The sequence below is a fragment of the Ricinus communis genome, chromosome 9 (genome assembly GCF_019578655.1).
Source record: "Ricinus communis isolate WT05 ecotype wild-type chromosome 9, ASM1957865v1, whole genome shotgun sequence".
Taxonomy (NCBI): Eukaryota; Viridiplantae; Streptophyta; class Magnoliopsida; order Malpighiales; family Euphorbiaceae; genus Ricinus; species Ricinus communis.
In genome coordinates, this window is record NC_063264.1 from 8,697,692 (window position 1) to 8,718,073 (window position 20,382).

Consider the following 20,382-nt stretch of genomic DNA (forward strand, 5'->3'; position numbering starts at 1 on the left):
TCTTATTCAAAATATAAATCACTCATATATGCAATTATTTTCTTGTTTACTAAGTCATTACATTTCTTTATTTTACTAGTGCCATGTCCAAAACGTCCTGCTCATTCTTATTTAAATAATTTTCCTTTTGGTGACCCACAACAAATCACATTTGATGAAAAGTCTTTCTTTTATATTTTTTATGTACTACTAATCTGCAGACAAAGAATTAAGTAATCTATGACTAACTAAACAATTTCTGTTTTTTTTTTTTTTTTTTTTTTATTTGGTATGGTTTACCTTGTGATTGCATTGGCATTTCTTGTTTTTATAGTTCTGTCAACAAATTTGTGGGTGACCAAAGTACATATTAATTTTCTTGGTGTCATTGTCTATATTTATTAGATTAAAACTGTTACCATTTAGATTTCGGTCTAATGACTGCACATCCATATATACACAAAATGCAAATTATGTTCTATCTGAATTCCCTGAACTTAGAAATCAGATTGTACTTTGCAGACTGTGTCACATCTTGTTGTATTCTTGCTTCTAAGGTTTCTAGTTTTGGGAATCCTAATCTGCCTAGACTGCATAGAAATGATTTTTCCGCCCCTTTGAATTCCACTGATATTGGTAAAAATTCTAAAATAGTTTATATTTCTATCCGACGCATTTTAAAAATTTTAAAAAATATTTTTTATTATCTTTTTATATTTTAAGAATTTTTTTTAAAAAATAATTCTATTTCCTTTAAAAAAGATTTTTAATTTTTTTTCTATTTTTTTACTCTCTATTTATAAATGATTCTTAATTTTTTATTATATAATTTTTGCATTATATAAATATTCTTTAATTCTCAATTGTTATACATTTAAAAGTCTCTGTACACATGCATACTTTTTTTATATTTTATTTTTCTCTTAGTTTATAGTAATTATATAATTGCCAACATAACAATTTTATTAATTATATTTAATTTGTATCTTTTATAATGATAAAGATATTTTTTATGATGACAAATCTTGTATTCCTATATCGTGTCGTATTTTCCATTTCCGTTTCCGTTTTTGTGCAACCTAGCTCACCAAATATGTAAGTCTTGGACATTTTCATCTGAGCATATGATTGTTTAATCTTATGATTTAAGTCAGGTTTCAGTCCTAGTTAAATTTATTTAATTATACATTTTATTCAAGGATTTGGATTTGACTTTCTTTTTCTTTTTCTTTTTATGCAAGCTTACTGTTAGCCCTCTAAAGACATGAGAGATGAGTAATTAGTTGATTAATTTATAATGGACGAACAAATTTCATAGTCAACAGGATTTTTGAATTTTTATATACAACAAGTTTTCTGCTTAAACTACAGTCATAAATTACTACTTAAACAACCCGGATAAAGTTGCGGCAAGTAGTTCCCTGGAAAATTCATGGATCTAGAGCTATACAAAGCTGAAAAATCAGGCAACACTTGTATCCTGACAGAAATACTGAATGAAAATCCAAGCCTACTTGCTCAACTAACTCCCCAAGAAAATACACCTCTCCACATTGCTGTCCAGTTTGGACACGTAACTGCTGTTGCAGAAATCTTTTATAGATGCAAGTCTCTTCTGATTAGGCCTAAAGTCAATGGAGATACTCCTCTGCATGTTGCTGCCAGGTATGGTCACTTCCAGATTATTGATTTTTTAGTGAAAGAAGCTTCATCAATAGCTTGGAGAGACATGGAACATGGAAAATGTTGCTAGTTCAGTCTGCTGACAGGAGGAAATAAGGAGAACGACACGATTTTGCACGAGACTATCATGAATGGTCATGTAGCTGTGGTTGAGTTATTGTTAAAGGCTGATCCTGAAATTGGCTTGTTTGCAAAATCATGCTGGTGAGTCTCCATTGTTTCTTGCTGCTAGAGAAGGGAGGGCAGATATTGTAAGGCAGATTTTGACATCAACGCTATCTTCATCTCATGGGGGATCTGATAGCCAAACAGCATTGCATGCTGCTGTGATGGGGAAGCATTCAGATAAATAGCTAGCTTCATTTGCTTGCATACCACTCAGGTTTCAAATCACTTACATTACATAACAGGATTTTTTCCTTTCAATTCTATATTTGGAATTGAAGTAAATGCAACACCCATTAATTGCACATGTTTTGCACCAGGTGACCAACAATTCAGAGATGTTGATTTATGCAATTCTTTTCTTGTGTTTGCAGATATCATACACGTCCTCCTGAGAGTCAAACCGCACCTTATTGCAAAAGCTGATTATCATGGCAGGATACCACTTTACTATGCAGCATCCTTTGGAAAAACAGTTCAAAGATTGCTAAAACTTGATAGTTCTGTTGCATACGTATCAGATAAAAATGGACATTCACCTCTTCATGTTGCAGCCGAGAAGGGCCATACCAATGTAATAGAACAAATAATTTTTTATTGTCAAGACTCTGGAGAACTTCTGGACCTAAATGGCAAGAATGCTCTTCATTCTGCTATCGTTAATGGGAAAGCAAATGCCGTCAGGTATATGCTACGGACACCAGAAATAGAAGAGCTTATAAATAAAGCAGATTATGATGGAAAGACCCCATTACATTATGGCTGCAATTGAAAGGCACACTTGGATTTTGAGGTATTTAATGTGGGATAGAAGAGTAAATCAAAGAGCTAAAAACAAGAAAGGCCAAACAGTATTTGATATCAACAAGTCAATTAGAGAATCATATATCACCAGTCCTGAAGTGAGCATAATTTCTTACAAGCAAGTGCTGTTCTGTATAGTTTAAGCTTTTACATTAGTTGTATTAAATATCTATTGATTGTTCTTTGCAGAATATAATCAAGAACTTTTCGGAGAAACTTGGTTCCGGACATACTTTGATCACCAAGAACCATGAACCAACTTATACACTGCAAACACACAATTACAGGCAAACCGGACAGACCTTTCTAATGGTAGCAACATTAATCACAACAGTAACATTTACAGCAGCTTTCGCTATGCCGGGTGGATATAATAATTATATTGGCTACGACCAAGGGAAGGCGCTTCTGCAGTCAAGCAAACAACTGATATTTTTCATTACCACTGACAGCATTGCCATGACCTGCTCTATAACTGCAGCATGCATCACATTCTGGGGTGCTATCGGCAGCAACGAGTCCTATGTTTATTACTTTGCTAGTGCTGCCATTCTAACATATGTTGCATTAATTACAACAGGCATGGCCTTTAGTACAGGAATTTCCGCAGTTTTGCCTGATCAGCACTACTTTATCACCATAGCTTATTCAGTGATGACTGTCTTTCATTTTAGCACCTGCTTCCTCCTCTTGAAGTTGGTGCAGATCTTTCCATTCTCTGAAGTCTGTCAGTTCTTGAATTCTCATCTCCAAAAGATGAATTTAATTTTTATGGGCTGATAGACCTGTTCATGGCCGGGCCTGGGCGGGTTCGGACCGGGCCTAATCGGACTTAATTTTATTTTGAACAAGTCTGAGCCCGCTCAGGCTCGACCTGAACCCACCCTAACCTTATATTATTCTTGTTTCTTACACTACATCATTATTATATACCCAGTAGGCATCTCTCTCTTCCATTTCTCTTCTCTCTAAAACCCGTACCTTTCTCTTCAAAACCCAATGTCTGTTTCATTTTGCTTTCTTTTTCTTTACCATTCTGACACACTAAGGTATTACCACTTATTTCAGTCCCAGATAATCACCCTTCTTTTATCTACCATCTTCATTTAATAGGTCAAATGTAAAAATCAACCTGCATCACTCCTATTCATTTCAACTCCCTCCACCCCTACCAAAGGTAAAATTAAAAAAAAAAAAAAAGAAAGAAAGAAAACCTATCATTCTAGTATTAATATAGAGTCTGATCACCAAATGGCACAATTGGGTTATATTTTATGTATTTCAATATTTCAAGATGTTATCAATTAATTTTACAGTTTATCTATGAAACTTTTATTTTGATAAACACAGGTTATCCACCTTACGGGTCCGTTCCCATAAAATCATTATCGTTAACTTTGTGTAGAATATATATTGAATTTCAACATGAATACATGTTTCTCAAGAAAAATCATCCAATAAACATGCCATGCTTCAATTATCATGATTCCTTTTAAGTGAATATTCACACTACCATTCATAGTTTCCATATGTTGCAAATGACAATAGGTAAAGGATACTGAATGTTGATGGTCAGGACATGAAACAAGAATGCAACTACCAAGTCATTGCATTTCTTTATCTCCACTTCACTGCTGTCAAAACTTTTCTTGCTGACAAGGGAACAGAATGATTTCCACATTTTCATTTACCGTAAGGGGAAAGAAACTAAGTATGCTATGATCATCTGCATTATTTAATAAATGAATATTGCCATTTAAATGCAACAGAAGGATTATCCTACTGGATTCGAAGTGTTATGTAACATTACATCAGATATAAATATTTTCTGACCTTCTTAGTCTTCCTCTTTATTTTTGTCAAACAAGTTTTTGTTAATCTCGAGGCCTCTCTTCTTCATCTTTGAATTCTCTTAGTGAGCCCGTACGCGTCACATTTGCTTCAGTCTTTATTTAGTATCATGACTTCAAGCTTTATACTTTACTTCTCCAGTTTGCAGAAAATAACCAGCAGCACTAAATGCAAACAAAAAAGTTATCGACAATACATTGAAAAATGTAGTTCAATTCGATAGGATTTTGGATGGTTTTCTTCCTGCTTTACAACATAACAAAATTTTAAAAAAAAAAAACACTAAGGGGAAAAGGCTTTGCATTTTTGAATCGACCATTACTCTTCTTAGTTCGAAGAACTTAATTAGAAACTCCTCGGGGAAAAACATAAAATAATTTTCATGTTGAAAACCAGACCAAATTGATACAATCCAAAAGCAAGCAAGCCAGGCGCTGTGAATTGTAGCAATACAATTAAAATAGTAATATCTTACAATAGTACTCCATCAAAATGACAGTTCCAAGTAATCTAATAGCTAGGCCAATACTTTTTTCTGTTTACCTAGTCATTGCATTTCCTTTTTCATTTTATGTTGACAAGTGACAATTTTCAGACTGACCATGTAATACCCGAAATTGTTTTTTCAATAATAATAATAGTAATAACTAATAAGAGTTTTAATTTAATTTAATTTAATTTTAATTAATTGAATTTGGATAATTTAAAATAGAATTTTAATGCTAGATAAAAATAAATGGATTCATTTATCTATATATAATTAGTTTGATTTTTCAAGAAATTAATTAAGTGAATTCCATAGATGATAAATTATATTATATATATATATATATATGTCACACTCAAATTTTCTCCCAATATGAATATATAAATTAAATATTATAATTGAAAGTTATGAAAGAAATAGTAAATAATATTTTTGTAAAAGAATTTATTGAGGAATGATAAAATTTTAATTAGCAACGGTGTTGGATCAAATCGAAAAATAGTCAAAAAATTGATTAGTTAAGTTAATTAAGTGTTAGAATTAATTTAATAATTAATTATAAAATAAGGGCTAAAAGTATAATTACATTAATATGGGATTTAAATGAGAATTTTTAAGGTTGGTATTTTGTAATTAAATATGTGGGTGCGGGAATTTTAGTAATTTCACCATTAAAAGCAAAGGTAAATAAGTAATTTTTTATTTTTAATAATTTTAATTTGGCTCAAAATAAGTAGTTAGGGGCTTAATTAAAATACTAAAAAAAAGTTTGAGGGTTAAACAAGAATTTTAGAGGGGAAATAGTTAGTAATCAAAAAAGATGATGGACTAAATTGCCATAAGGAAAGAAAGGAAAGAAAAAGAACGAAGAAGAAGAAGGAGGGGGAAGCTTGTGTTGGCCAACAATGGTGGAGGAGTCTCGACTGAGAGTGACGGCGATGGCGGGAGATGCAACGGTCATCGGCGAGCACACTAGTGGCGACGACGACAGCAGGCGCGGAAAAAAGAAAGGCTGCCGTAGCTTTCTTGCCACCGTTCATGGAGTTTCAGGCAACCATTGCCGATGGTTTTAGGCTCAAAATGTTCAGCAATTTCTGGACTTCCTTTTCCACCCATCGTCACCCCTTGAGGCTGCCGAAATTGCAAAATCCGACGAGGTAAAAAGTATAAGGGCAGTTTGGAATTTTTACTTTTTTGGCCAGTGCCATTGAGCTTCTGACGATCAGAGGACACATTTAGACTCTCCTCGTCATAAGCTTTCTAATGGCACTAATTTTGCAGCGATCAGACTTCGTTTGAAAATAGACGGTTGAAACTGTCTATGATTTTCTTCGGAAAATCTAGGACTGGATCGAAGAATCAGATGCTAGAATCATCGTCTGTGTGCTATTTCGAGTCCGTAGGCGCGCTTGGATCGCCGATCAGACTCCGGCAGTTGAAGGCGAGTCGGCCGATTTATCAAGCGTCTCGGTAATTCTCTAGCCGCTAATTTTTAAAAATTGTTAACTAAAAAATATTTGATTAATTATTATTTTGTTTACCAGAAAAATTATATGAGGATTGATTGTCAAAATAATAGTGTGTCGGACCGTCTGCCAATAATTGTAATCTATGATGTGTTGCAGAGTCGAGAAAAATGATATAGTTTTGGTGGCCTGACTACTGTTAATTAATTGATGAATATTAAAAGTGTTTCTGGCAGGTCCTAGACCTGTTATACGGGGGTAAACGTCTGTATTTTAGGGGAAGTTCTGCCAAATTTTCGGTAGAATATCATAGTCGAAATTCTTAGAGAGTCAGTTCTAGGAGTCTAGGCCTAGGGTTATTTGTTAAATGTTATATTTTTTATTGATTAAATTATTCCTATGAATAGATAATCCATCATTTCAACTCGCTCCACCCGAGGCATAGAAGCAGAGCAAGGGGGTCGTCAGAACTGTGAGTTAAAGTCATATATCTACTATACATGTGTCATGCTAAAGTTTTACGTAGCAATTCTGATTGAATGATTTAAAGATTTAAATTATTTATTTATTTACTATTTATATATATTATTTTCTACATTATTGATATTGTTATTGCATGTTGACTCGGAATGAGACGGCAGTAGAACATGCCATCTGATGGATTGCATCAGGACCACGTGTGCACCAGTATAGATCTGAGACAGGTAGTAAAAGAATATTTTAAAAATTGCCCTGGTCGAGTTCAACTCTCTAAGCTGTGTAGAGTTTGAGTGCCGGATTAGAGGTCTTTGGTCGAGCGTTGCTCTCTAGGCGTCGGCTTTATTGGAAATTAAGTGACTAGACTGGAGTTAAGGACCCTGGTCTAGCTTCGCTCTCTGGGTGTCAATTCTGTTGGAATGAGAGAGCACAAAAGGCTGTTAGTGTTGGGGTTAGGGTTCTACTGAAGTACTGGTCTCGTAGCATGAAAAATATATTTTGTTCAATCATGGCATGACATGCTTTTTTTTTACATGACCTAATATTTTATTTGATTAAATAAATATTTTGTTGAGGTGATTGTATTTATTGTGGATATATGATTTTAACTCGTTTTCGAGACTGAAAGTCTCAAATTTAACTATTTTTCAGGTATTTGTTAGTTTCTGCAATTCTTCTCCTCTAGCAGCCTGACTTCCTTCATCTTCGGGTCTAATGTAATTGATTTTTTTAAATTCTAAATTCTCCGCAGTAATAATTTCAAAATTTATCATTTGTCAAGGCATATTAATTCAGGTATTGTCTATTTATGCTGCAGACTGAATAAAATATGTAGTATCTAAGTAATTAAAAGTTGGTGATGAATTAGTGTTATAATGGATAGAATTTGAATTATACTTGATAGAGATAACGAATGGTCAGGCTTGCTACGGGTTTCGATGACCTTACGCCTACCCATTCCCTAGCGTAGATTACAAGCCCATAGACCGGGTGGTGACAGACCAAATGACACATTGATATTCTGTATTTCATAAATTACTTTGTTGGAAGCTTACGTGGGTAGCTGCTGGCATGAGGAAGTCGAGTTTAAATTCTACAAGATACATTATTATGGAAAATTACAACTAATTTAAAAATAAATCGAAATTTAAGAGGTTTTGTTATATCAAAGGCTTATGTGAAATATTGCTAATCTAATTTTGAAATAACAAGACGTTTTTGTTTTTGCTAATCTAAGTTGTTATCCCAGGAATGTGATTAATGATAATGTGCTATAAACATTGCAACTAGTAAGATAAAGTAATAAAAATAAATATATTGGGATAAGTTAAGAAAATCACAATGTGGTTTTATTTATTGTCTTATTTTATTTTAGTAAGTATTTTTTTTTTCGAGATAAAACGATATATATAGTTAGAAGTCTTGGTTAAAAAAACTATCTCATTGTTAAATAGTTTCAGTTAGTAGGGATTTAGTTATTTTCACTCTAATCTATTAATATTATTATGTTATTTGTGTCTAATAGTATAGATTTAGAACTTAACATTGTCAAATAGTTCCCGTTTGAAAAAATTTAGTTATTTCTATTCCAATTAGCCATCATTATTATGTAACTTGTGTATGATAATATAGCTTTAGAGCTTTAACTAACTCTAAATTTTATTATTTGATTGTTAAATCGCAATTTAAGAAATTACTAATTTGATGAGATAGATTTAACTGTCAAATAACAACGCAGTGACTTGTTAAGCTCTAAATACACATTATCAGACACGGGCAATATAATAATAATGGTTGATTAGAATAAAAATAATTAAATATTTGTCAATCAAAATATTAATAAAGAGATAATTATTTTATCACCATCTATATTCACACGCTTCTCTTGATTCTTAAAAAGACACATTCAAAATGAGTGAAATCACATGGTATTTTTGTTTTTTTGAATTTATCCCTAGTATATTTTAACCATGCATTTGTTCTAACTATTTAAGCTGTGTTTAACATTGAGATTACAACAATATTTTTTCAATTTTAATCTTAATTTTTAAAATTTTTAAAATTTAATTTTGTAAAATAGAGATAAATTAATACTTTTCCAAAAATAGATTTAGAAAAACTGTTTATAAAAATGTTTAAAACAATTAATATTATTAAATTAAAAAAACTAAATTTACTTTTTCAACACTAATAATAATCTCAAATACTTGAATTAGTTTAATGAAAAGGTAAAAATATTATAGAAATGAGAGTGAGAATTTAAACCTTGAGAAAAAGATTTAGCTTATCTATAAATGATGATTGTAATATATTCTTTGAAATAATAAAAATAAGCCTAACGTATGTTATTTACAATAGTATGCTTACAAGAAAATAGATAGTTATAAAGAACACTCATAATAAGAAGCACATTGATGAATGATTGAATGTTAATTAATAAAAAGGAAAATTAACATATAATAATTACATTTGAATTGTAGAAAATTTAAAAGTATAAATGATGAAATAATCACTTTTACACATAAGACAAACTGCAAATGTTTGATGGATTTTTAATTTTATATAGTATATTATAATAACATATATTAACAAGCTAGTCGTTTCCTTACACTTACTATAAAAGTAAAATTTCACTTAATGGAGAGGTAAAAACTTGAACTCAAGACCTCTACCAACTAACCTATTAGTTTATTGATATTTATTAATATAGTATATTTTATTCGATGTACTATATATATTTATTAAATAATTTATTTTTAATTAATGTCGTACTAAATTTAGAGTTAGATATACAGTATGTTTCAAAATTTAGTTGATTTATTTTTTTATTTATTATCTAAACATTATTATTAATAAAAAATATTCATTACAAAAAATTGATGATGTTACAAAATATATTTAATTTTACTAATAATAAATGACGTACCCCAATCTATTAACATAAAAGTTTTATTAGAAAAACTGAAGAAAAATGGTAAAATTACTTAGTATTTTCTTTACCTTCTTATTTATATATTATTAATCATCATATTGTCCATGAAAGTAAAGAGAAAAATACTTAAATACCCTTACTGTTCAGCACTGCCCATGAAAAGAGAAAGACACCGTAAACCCTCCTTAATTCCCAAATGCCAAGATTGAAAAATTTAAGCTCTCTTTTCCGTTCAGCGGCGAAAGTCACTCCGGTTACCACCACAGCAACCACCCCTAAAACCAAACCAGCTAATGATACAAAATTTAAACAGTATGTATCATCTCTCGACACCTCAACTTTTCAATTCAGTTCTCGTTCCGTGAATAAACCCTCAAAGAAATCCCGAAAATCATCACCACTGCCACCGTCCGATTCTAGAAGAGCTCCTCCATCATTGACCGTTCGTCCTATCTTACCAGAACTCATTCTCCAAGAGTCCTCTTCAGATTCTGGTAACGTACTTTAATATATGAATATATTCTTGTACCTTTTGCAGCAACAGGATTATTATTAATGGTTTTTTTTATTTTATTTTTGGTTTGTTTATTATTTAGAGGATGCAGCCAAGGAGCTAGCAGAGCACATTTCATCTATATTAGGCGGTATAAATTTGTCCACTTTTTTTTTTTTATTATTCTTTTTAAGTATTGAATTTATGTAAGTTTTGAAGATTCGTTTGTTGGCTAATTATTTAATGCTTGTTGCATAAATTATGTTTTCCTGTCCCTAAATTATCCAAATGTTATGCAACGAGTTGGAGGAAGTCGCACTGAGTTTTCATATAAATAGGCTTGCTTTGGAAAACATCACATGCAAGAATCAAATTCTTCAAACTCATGTTACCTATTTGGCGTGATATCATTTCTTTCAAAATGACTTGTTTTTCTGTAAGTTGAAAAAATTGAATTCTAGCAACTATGAGCTTTCAGCACATGAGAATTGACTAAATAGAATTCAATAAAGTTCATTTCTTATATTTTTAGACTTTCCAAATACACTGTAATCCAATGGATTGGCATTTTGGAAGAAAAACAAAAAGAGAAGAAAAGAGCCACTTTAGGTTAAAAAAAATAAAGAATTCAGTAAATCCTTTGCATGCCCATTATTTTGGATATTGCACTAGAAATACCCCTCTAGGTGAAATGGCTCTTTAAATAGTGCACAATTTGTCTTATGCAGTTGCCTTAAGAAGAAATTGAGTTGCATGAAGAAGTTGATTCTTTTAGCATTTCCTAAGGAGGTGATTACCAACATTGTATGTTTCTGGCTATATGGTCTATTTACATTGTACATTTGGTTCTTTCAACATTGTATGTTTCTGGTTATATGGTCTATTTACATTGTACATTTGGTTCTTTCTTGCAACAGGATTTATCTTGTATTGCATGTTTATATTTATTGTTTTAGTTGACTCTGCAGATGGGTCTTCAGCTATCGCACCTGATTCACAAGGAACCAGTAGTATTAAATCTTTAGAAATTGGATTTGACATACCTTGGTTTCAAAATTTGTCACATGGGAATGTTAATCAACAAAGGAAAGAAGTATCTCGCACAAGGAAACAAAAATGGATTTTCAGTTCTGGTCAGAAAACTCGTTTTGACCAACTAATTAGAATGATTGACCAGAAGCTAGGGTCAGAAGCCATCCTTGAACTGTTTAGCAAATTGGGACGTGAAACCGGTGTGAAAGAATACAATGCATTAATAAAGATTCTCATTGAGAAGGCTAGGGCAAGTGATGATAAGGATGTTGCATTAAAACACATTATCGTTGCTTTTGAATTTTTGAAGTTAATGAAGGAGGAGGGTTTTCGCATAGATGAGGAAACATATAGTCCATTTCTTATGTATTTAATTGATATGGGTATGGTAACAGAATTTGGAAGTTTCTGTGAAGCTATTGAAGAGAATGACTCTAGTTCACTTGCAAGATTAGGTTACTACGAGATGCTGCTTTGTATTAGAGTCAATAATGAAGAAAAGATTCGGGAGCTTTGCAGTTATATTGCTAACAACAATTTGAATGAGACTTTCGATTTACTAGGTATGGGGATTTTGTGCAAGTTGTATTATAAACTAATCGCTAATGTTAAGCTGCCAGAGATCTGTCAGTTCACTAAATTTAATATCTAAAAGAAGTGGAGACAAATGATGTTGTCTGTGCACTCTTTTGAAGACTTAGCGTTTGTATGCTTGACATTAGCTAAACTAGCAAGATCTTACTCTGGTTGCAGAAAATTATTTGTTAGCACTTTGTGAAAGGGACCGGAAGAATGAGCTCCTGCAGCTGTTAGAAATTGTAGATATTACAAAAGTCTCATCTTTGGAGCACATGGTCAGTATCTTTAATTCCTTAGGAAGGCTATTGTTGGAGTCCCTGGCAAAGAAGTTCCTTTCAACATTCAAAGAATGTGGTACAGTCATCAGAATCTCTTATTTTCTTTATTCGTATTTATTACGTTGATAACTCCATTGAAGGTTTCAAAATTACAGTGGCCACTGGAAACAGATATAGATCTGCTGAATAAATTAAAGATAAATTCTTAACATATGCATATTCTGCAATTATGACCCTGTAGTTTTCTAGGTTACGGTCTTACTTTTCAAAAATTTAGCTTTCCTCAAGAACTATTACCTCCAAAGAATCATAATTGGATAGTCTCAAATGACTATATCACAGTGTGCATATCATCCTTACACTGCAGTTTCTTTGCAGCTGCAATTTGTGTATAACTTTCCTTTGCACTTTATGAGCTCTAAGGTTCTTCTTCTTCCTCCCTTTTGTTTATGAATGAAGGTTTTTGACTATTTTTAACTTCTGGAAATAGATCTGGAACATATAGTATCACTGAAAAAAAGACTTTCTGCTTTAATTGCTTTCTGCCTTATACGCATTATGATGTGCTACATGATAATATGCAGATTATGACACAGAGAATATATCTACTCTCATCTTTAGTTATGCTACTAGCGTCCCAAATTTAGCGGTGAGGAACTTCCCATGAATGCCACTGGTAATATCCTTGAAGATGTAATGCTTTGAGGCACATTTGCTTCACTTGCTGTTTGCTTCTTTATAATAAACTGCATTCTCTGACCTGTCTTCGACTTGCAATTTTCTCGCCTTGTGGTGTACAAAATAGTATGGTTGCACCAGCTTGATACCTTAAAGATTTTGTTTATTGATGCGCTGTACTTCAAATTTGAACTTCTGTAATTATTTGATCCACGCTGAGTTGGGCATGAGTTTTATATTATTTTCACTCGCAAAGTACACATACTAGACTCGGATAATTTATGACTTTTTAGTTTTAGCTTGGCCAAACTCATCCCAGCTTTGCTATGCTTGTCTCTGCTGTAATTGTATTGGTCACAAAAGAAGATTTATTGAGCAGTCATTATTAAGCTGGCTGTTAGTGCAAAAGTAGGCCTTCTCATCTGGATGTTCATGCAATCGTTTCCATCTAACTTGGGTACTCCATGGTGTAAAGTTCATGTCATCTCATGTAGTTTCTTCTTCCTTGTAAAGTTGCTTTTTGGTCCTTGTTTATGACATATTATGCTAGAGAATTGAATGGATTGTAAAAGAAATCTGACATTATAATTCTTTCCTTGAAGGCCGTGATGTCAGGTTGCCTTGGCATGGCAGTATGACCATGATAACCTATAGGACTTATTATATATTAGCTTAAGATATTAAAAGGATTTTGATGTCAATGAATGTCTCTTAGAGTCCTGCAACAAGTTTGATCTGGACTTCTGATATTCTTTATGTGGGTGTTTAGTATTTACCTTAGGCAAATATTCACTGCCATATTTTTATTCATGGAATTGCCAAAAAAAGTAATGCTAGTTTGGCTTTAAATGTGATGTTTTCTGTTGAAGGTTGAGGATGCCATTTTAAAATTCAAAAACTTGCACGTAATGCTGGAGATGCCACCTTCTTCAAAGTCATATGAGAAGCTCATAATATATAGTTGTGATTTACTCAAGGTATAACAAAATCTTCTTACTTTAGATTAGGGTGTGTTGCTATTCAATACTTAGAAATGGGCACCTCCCTCTTACTCAGGGATCTGGTATAATTCCTTTATCATGCTCTATTCAAACACTTTTCATTGCCTATCTATTTAAATGCAGAAAACCTTTTCCTGATTAGTCTCTACTTATCTTAATGCAGGTGCATGCAGCTCTTGATATAGTCGATCAAATGTGCAAAGCGGATTTAACCTTATCTATAGACGTGTTAAATTCCATATTGCGTGCTTGTGAGGAAAGCTTTGAGTTTAATTTGGTATGTTGCATTGACTGTACATCTTCTTTCACTTTTGTATGTTGTATTACATTCATCATTTTGGATACAAACAATTGCACCTCAAACCAATTTTGCAAAATACAAATCGACCTTCTCAGACATTTGGAGTAGCAGGAATTCTAATCATGTTTCCAACTGAGGTCTATCACCTTTCACCATTAATATTTGTGTCTCTATGTTTCAATTACATTAAACTAGTCTTGATCATGCAAGTCCTTTTTATAGAAATAGCATGATACAACTATTTACATTGAGACAAGCATCCAATGTTGAATTGACAATGAAGAGAAGGTTTGAATTCTTTTGAGTTTTGTTTTACTGTAGTTAATTTCTAGATTTGTTAAATCTTTTTCCTCCTTTTTTTTTTTTGTTCGACTTGATTTAAGGTTCAACAGATTTATTCATTGATTTGCCACCATAACTTGACACCAAATAATGAGACATTCAGGAGCATGATAAAGCTGAGGGTGAAAATGAAAGATGTAAGTTTTAAAGGAGTTCTCTCTCTCTCTCTCTCTCTCTGTGCATGTGCTTGCATGATAATATCCATCCAGGCATAATTTTTCTCTTTATTTTCATTCTTGTTTTCATTTTTTAATCTATCTTTTGCAGGATAATTGCTCTCATTTATAATCCCTTTCTTTCCTATTCTATGTCTCTTTCTGTTGTTAAATTCAGTTTTGTGGTGCACATGATATGCTTGATGATCTGAAGAAATTCAAATTGACACCTACAGCAAGCATGTATAATGCTATAATGGCTGGATGCTTTCGAGAGGTATTGTATTCACTACTCAGCATCATAATTAAGTAGTTTTTGCTTCATTTTATTACTTGTGAGTTGTGACACTGCTAATTATATTTGCTTGGGGTGGCATAGGGAAAATTAGGTGGTTTATGAAACTTAAATTGTGAATGCAGCGGACATATAATGCGCATTAAATGGATGCGGAGGCCTATCTTTTTGTGGTTATTATGAGTAAACATAATATTTTTCTGTCAGGGGCTGAAGGAGGGGATAGGAAACATAATTTCATGTGAATTGAGTAATTTAGAAAAGAGCCTGTTGGTTGTTTGTTGGGAATTGTATCTTTCCTTGTTTTAACAGTTTCAGTCTCAGTTTCAGCATCTTCACGTGATGATTCCACAACATATTAATTCTCAGTCTATGTGTCCCTTCCCACTCTCACCCTCAAGTATGCAGAAAATTCACCTCTCAGTGGTGAAGTTGGTGTAGAATCATTCTTGAGCACCTCCAGCTTGGTTTTTGGTACAACCAGCAATTAAGTAGGAGCATTATATTCATTGATCATTGTTAGTAGAGCACTAATCTGAGGCTATATGTGCTTAGGTTGAAATGACAATCAATTCGAAAACTTAGAGGCAGAAATGAATTTCTTGGTCAATAGTTAGAAATGAAAATTATTGAGGATAACATCACAACGTCAATCGTGGGAGTAAATACCATCATTGTACTTTTAAGGATTGACAGAATACAATAGAAGGGATCTATAATAGGCAAGGACAAGTTCGGAAAAAAGAAAAGAGAAAATAAGAAGTGGCTTAATAATGTGAATAATGAAATCATCAATTTTGTGGGCTGACTGAGGATAATTCTAAAATGGAGTTAGAGTATAAAACTGATGTCAGTGTAATGGAGACTTGATTTCATCCTCTAGTCGGTTCCTATATACAAGCTGTTCTTACATCCTGGGTGTCTCAGTCCAGGTCAAAGAAATCTTCCTCATCAATTTAAAATTAAATCCAGTTATCAATTTCTGGAAGCATGACTTCTAAATTTATTAAGTTCGTACACCTTGCATTCAAATTTAGGTCTTGCATTTTCTGCACAATTAGCATTCTCTTTTTTTTTTTGCTTACTTGATATGTTGTAAACATGCAGAAATTTAAGGATGATTTCCTCTTTTTTGTATGTCTATACTTTCTCTTCTACTCAATGCCCTGCAGAAAAACATCAATGGTGGGTTGATGGTTCTCAAGAAAATGGAACTTGCAGATGTAAAACCTGATTCTCAAACTTATAGCAATTTAATAGCCAACTGTAACAGTGAAAATCAAATTAGCAAGGTAGTGTGAAGTTTATGTTCCAGACAAGGTCTCATTCTTGCTGCTTGTATTCAAGAAGAAAAGTGGAACCTGTTGCTACAATATGTTAAGGCTTAACCTGCTGTGGATTTTCCATCTGGTTATTCTTTTGTAGTACTATGAAGAACTGAAGTTTGTTGGAATTCACGTTTCAAAGCAAATTTTCATGGCACTTATAAATGCATATGCAACTTGTGGGCAGTTTGAGAAGGCAAAACAGGTAGTTGCATTAGACATGCAGTAGAAACACATCTATCGATGTAATATTCCAATAATATGCAATATAATGATCTTGCATTGATGCGTATTTATATTGCTGTCATGCCACTCTGTTTCTGATTCTGTCTTGCTTGTTTGTTATTAAGATTTCGTAATTTCTCATTAATTTATTAATTATTACTTGTCATTTGTTTGCATCTTTCCAAGTTCAACCAACTTCATTTTACATTTGCTTTCATGTTTATTATTTTATCTCACAAAGGCCATTCTATGTGTTAGGTACTCTTAGACAAAGGGATTCCTATTGAGAACGTTATTGAAATTAAAAGTGCACTTGTCTCAGCTCTTGCATCACATGGACAAATGTCTGATGCCCTTGTTGTATATGAAGAAATCAAGGAAGCTGGAGGCAATATGGAGCCAAAATCTGTCATATGTCTTATCGTAAGTTCTTATATGGCAGCATTTTATACTCTCTATTTGGAATTCACAGTAACATTCGTATTAATTTCTTTTAGGAGCACTATCAATCTGAAGGTGAGCTAAGTAGATTGCTTAAACTGCTGGAGGAATTGCAAGACCCCAACTATTGTGTGGATGGTTGCTGCAGAGTTATGTTGTGGTGCATACGGAACAAGCATCTAAGGTTTCTTTCCCTCTCTTCTTCTCCTTTGGTGTGTGAGGAGAGTTCTGACTTGAACATATGATCTCTAACATTTCCCATCTGCCTTACCATGTGAGCGTGGCCCAGTTGGCAACTTCATGTGTTCTTGGATAATAATTATATTTACTAATTTGCTTTTGCTTTCTTTATTTCTTCATCCTTTATTCTTTCTAGCTTTGGATTTTTCTTATGCTCTGCTCTTTCTAACTTAGCTCTGCTGTCAATCTACTCAAGCAACTCAAGGATAGATTAAGCAGTGATGAATTGACCATGCAAGTTATTTTTGACGAGGTTTGGACTTATTCCTTCCTTCACCACCTGTTTATTTAGTATGCACCTTTTTACTTGAGATGCAGATTTTTGTCTTTGGAGATAACACATTTGGATGTTACATTAATTATTGTCTAGGAGTGACTTCTTAGACTACTCTGGACTATATTTCCACGCTGGTGTCAGAATTTTGAGTTGCGGTTCAGCATACTTCTAGGATTTTTTTTCTTCACTACCCCTTTATGATTTTCTCATGCCTGGTACATGTGGGATCTATGTAGACATATATTTTTATATTTTACAGTATCTTTATTATACTCGTGTAGGTTTTCTCATTAATTGCTGAGATGGAGCCTACAGATTTACTGATTGGCTTGGACTTACTTCAAGTCATTAAAGACGAGCTTTGTGTTTGCCCATCACGAAAATCTCTTGATTTTCTCCTCAGTGCTTGTGCCAAGGCCAAAGATTTGACCAACTCTCTTTTTATCTGGAAAGAGTATCATGCAGCTGGTTATCCTTACAATGTTATTAGTTATTTAAGGTGCTCCATGCTCGTTTGTATGTTCCAAGCATTTGTAAGACGGAACATCTATTTGTCTCTCATCTGATGGCTTTTGTTCTTTGATGCTTTGCAGAATGTATCAGGCCCTTTTGTCTTCAGGAGACTATAGATCTGCAAAAGTTATTCTAGCTGAAATTCAAAAAGACGATCCTCATGTTCGCAGGATGATCCAAGCCTGTCAAAAAACTTATATTCAATCCCATTCTTCATCATCGACTCATCAATAGTCTTGCCATGAGACAATGTATAGTTATAGTCATTGCCTCATAATCTTTATCCTTGAAAAGGGAAGAGTTAGTAACAGGAGCACAAAGACTCTTTTGTGCTAGAACATCGACAGGCAAGGTAGTACAGCTAGCCCCTGCAAAGTTCACTTTACGACTACAGGTAGCAAAAGCTGCATCGTGATTCAAGTAGGCAATAGGCAATAAGCAATCTGACTCTAGCTTAGTGCAATACTGTCAATTATAAGCAAGCCATTGGATTGGAGCATCTACCGATAGCCGACTAGCTGGAAAGGTCCTAGCCGAAAGGTAATCTGTTGAAGAAAGAAGTCTTGTTGGATCGAATTACTAGTATACGATTTTGAATCACCAAATTGATAAATAGCATTAAAGTTGCAAGTCTTTAGAAATGTGCATTCGAAGCTTGACGAACAATAAGAACTAGAAGGGAGCAGAGAATCTAAGGTGGTAAATTATGTATCAAACTTAGTATTTGCAAGTGCACGAACTGTTTATATAGTAAAATGGTAAATTCACATAGAGGTTGATCTCTAATGAGGCTATTTATTATATAGGCTAATTGTCAACATAAAAACACTAGGTACTATTAAGGAAAGAAAGCTCTTGTTGGATTGAATTGTTAGTGTGAATCACCAAATTGATAAATACCATTAAAGTTGCAATCATTTAGAAATGTGCATTTGAAGCTTGATGAACAACAAGAACTAAAAGGGATTAGAGAATCCAAGATAATGAATGATGTATCAATTTTAGTATTCGTAAGTGCATAAATAATGATAAATTTATATAGAGACTGATTTCTCTTAAGGCTATTTATTATATAGACTAATTGTTAATATAAAAATATTAAAAATAAATTTAAATACTTTAAATCAAAAAGTAAAAGGTGTAAAAAAAACCTTTAAACTTATTAGAAAAGTTCAATTAATTTTTTTTTTGAATTAATTAAATCTATTGACTTTTATAAAAGGTTCAATTAGGTTTTTATTTTTTTTTGTCAATTAAACCCTTTAACTATTATACAAATAGTCAATTAATTTCTAATGCTAACAGCGTCCAAAATGCCATTAAGTGTAAGAGTTTCATCATTTTGAGAGCACGAATAATTACCGCTCTAAATATTTTAAAGTCACGTCTATAGTATATGTGAAGGAGAGAAAACTACTTCTTCTTTTTTATTTAATTTACATTATAACTTCTACAACTGTAGAATCTTCTTTCAGGATTGTTCTCACTTTATGAAGTGTGCATCTTTATAGTTTTATTACAAAAACATATTGAAGGTGGTGGATATAATCTAACTCAACAACTTGCATTCACCTTTTACTTACAAATGAATGTGAGAAAAAAGACGAAAATGTTGCTGTCATTTTAAGTGAGAAAAGAAATCACTACTCTTCTTTGTAAATTAGGGTTTACAGATACTAATTGTGCAAAGATAAAGAATAAGAAGTGGCTTCTTCTCCCTCACATAATATAAGTATGACTTTAAAATAATCAGAGCGGTTATTATTTGCGTTCTCAAAGTAATGAGATTATTACATTTAACAACATTTTGGGCGCTGTTAGCATTATAGGTTAATTAGACCTTTTATAAAATTTAATGAGTTTAATTGAGCCAAAAAATATGATAGAAATTTTATTAAGTTTTTTATAAAAGTTAATGGGTTTAATTGAGCTAAAAAAAGGATGGCAACATAATTGGACTTTTCTAACAAGTTCAAGGGCATTTTTATACCTTTTGCCTTAATATTTTGAGAAAGAATAAAGTTTATAAAAGAAATAAAACAAACTATAGTATGCAATGATATGATTTATGAAAACTATATTATAAAGACAGTATTTAGTCTAGTTAATTACTTAGCATTTCTCTTATTTTAACCTTAAGTATAGATCTAATGAATTAAATGGTGATGCTTCTTTTTTTTTTTAATTACTCAAGCTAATGATGCAATTAAAGTTTTTTTTTTTATCAACATAAATTGAAGTAAAGATGATATTTCTAATACATTCAACCTAAATATTTTCATAACAGTTACTATTTTAAATTAATATGATGGTCAACTATCAATAATGTCTGAAACTAATAAAGATATAAAGGTAAAAAAATC

The 20,382-nt window shown here is 32.5% G+C and overlaps 1 protein-coding gene, 1 long non-coding RNA gene and 1 pseudogene across 7 annotated transcripts; all 3 read left to right on the forward strand.

The window, feature by feature from the left end:
• Positions 1 to 733: 733 nt before the first annotated feature.
• Positions 734 to 3,411, forward strand: LOC8280717 (annotated as a pseudogene).
• A 2,392-nt stretch (positions 3,412 to 5,803) lies between these two features.
• Positions 5,804 to 8,810, forward strand: LOC125371119. Its single transcript, XR_007217387.1, has 3 exons — positions 5,804 to 6,439; positions 6,843 to 6,907; positions 7,077 to 8,810. It is a non-coding gene; the product is annotated as an uncharacterized LOC125371119 (long non-coding RNA).
• Positions 8,811 to 9,965: 1,155 nt separating this feature from the next.
• On the forward strand, positions 9,966 to 18,790 carry LOC8280716 (pentatricopeptide repeat-containing protein At4g04790, mitochondrial). 6 transcript variants are annotated; one of them, XM_015721598.3, is made up of 17 exons: positions 10,246 to 10,338; positions 10,441 to 10,488; positions 11,066 to 11,141; positions 11,306 to 11,932; positions 12,123 to 12,302; positions 12,811 to 12,875; positions 13,774 to 13,881; positions 14,069 to 14,182; positions 14,590 to 14,685; positions 14,882 to 14,980; positions 16,171 to 16,290; positions 16,424 to 16,528; positions 16,807 to 16,971; positions 17,046 to 17,173; positions 17,404 to 17,482; positions 17,788 to 18,005; positions 18,100 to 18,790. In XM_015721598.3, exons 4-17 carry the CDS (start codon positions 11,503 to 11,505, stop codon positions 18,251 to 18,253), a joined length of 2,061 nt encoding a protein of 686 aa, XP_015577084.1. In that variant the 5' UTR covers positions 10,246 to 10,338; positions 10,441 to 10,488; positions 11,066 to 11,141; positions 11,306 to 11,502; the 3' UTR covers positions 18,254 to 18,790. The 6 variants fall into 6 exon arrangements, with proteins under 6 accessions (XP_048235039.1, XP_048235038.1, XP_002522838.1 ...); XM_015721599.3 differs by having other exon boundaries at positions 11,066 to 11,126; XM_048379081.1 differs by lacking the exon at positions 11,066 to 11,141 and having other exon boundaries at positions 9,972 to 10,338; positions 11,294 to 11,932.
• The last annotated feature ends 1,592 nt before the right edge of the window (positions 18,791 to 20,382 follow it).

Bases quoted from the DNA above. Each gene is read 5' to 3' on its own strand.
- LOC8280716 (XM_048379081.1), top strand. From the start codon at position 10,041: ATGCCAAGATTGAAAAATTTAAGCTCTCTTTTCCGTTCAGCGGCGAAA. The intron at 12,303-12,810 runs GTACAGTCATCA...GATAATATGCAG, and splicing joins TTCAACATTCAAAGAATGTG to ATTATGACACAGAGAATATA. The intron at 14,981-16,170 runs GTATTGTATTCA...AATGCCCTGCAG, and splicing joins TGGCTGGATGCTTTCGAGAG to AAAAACATCAATGGTGGGTT.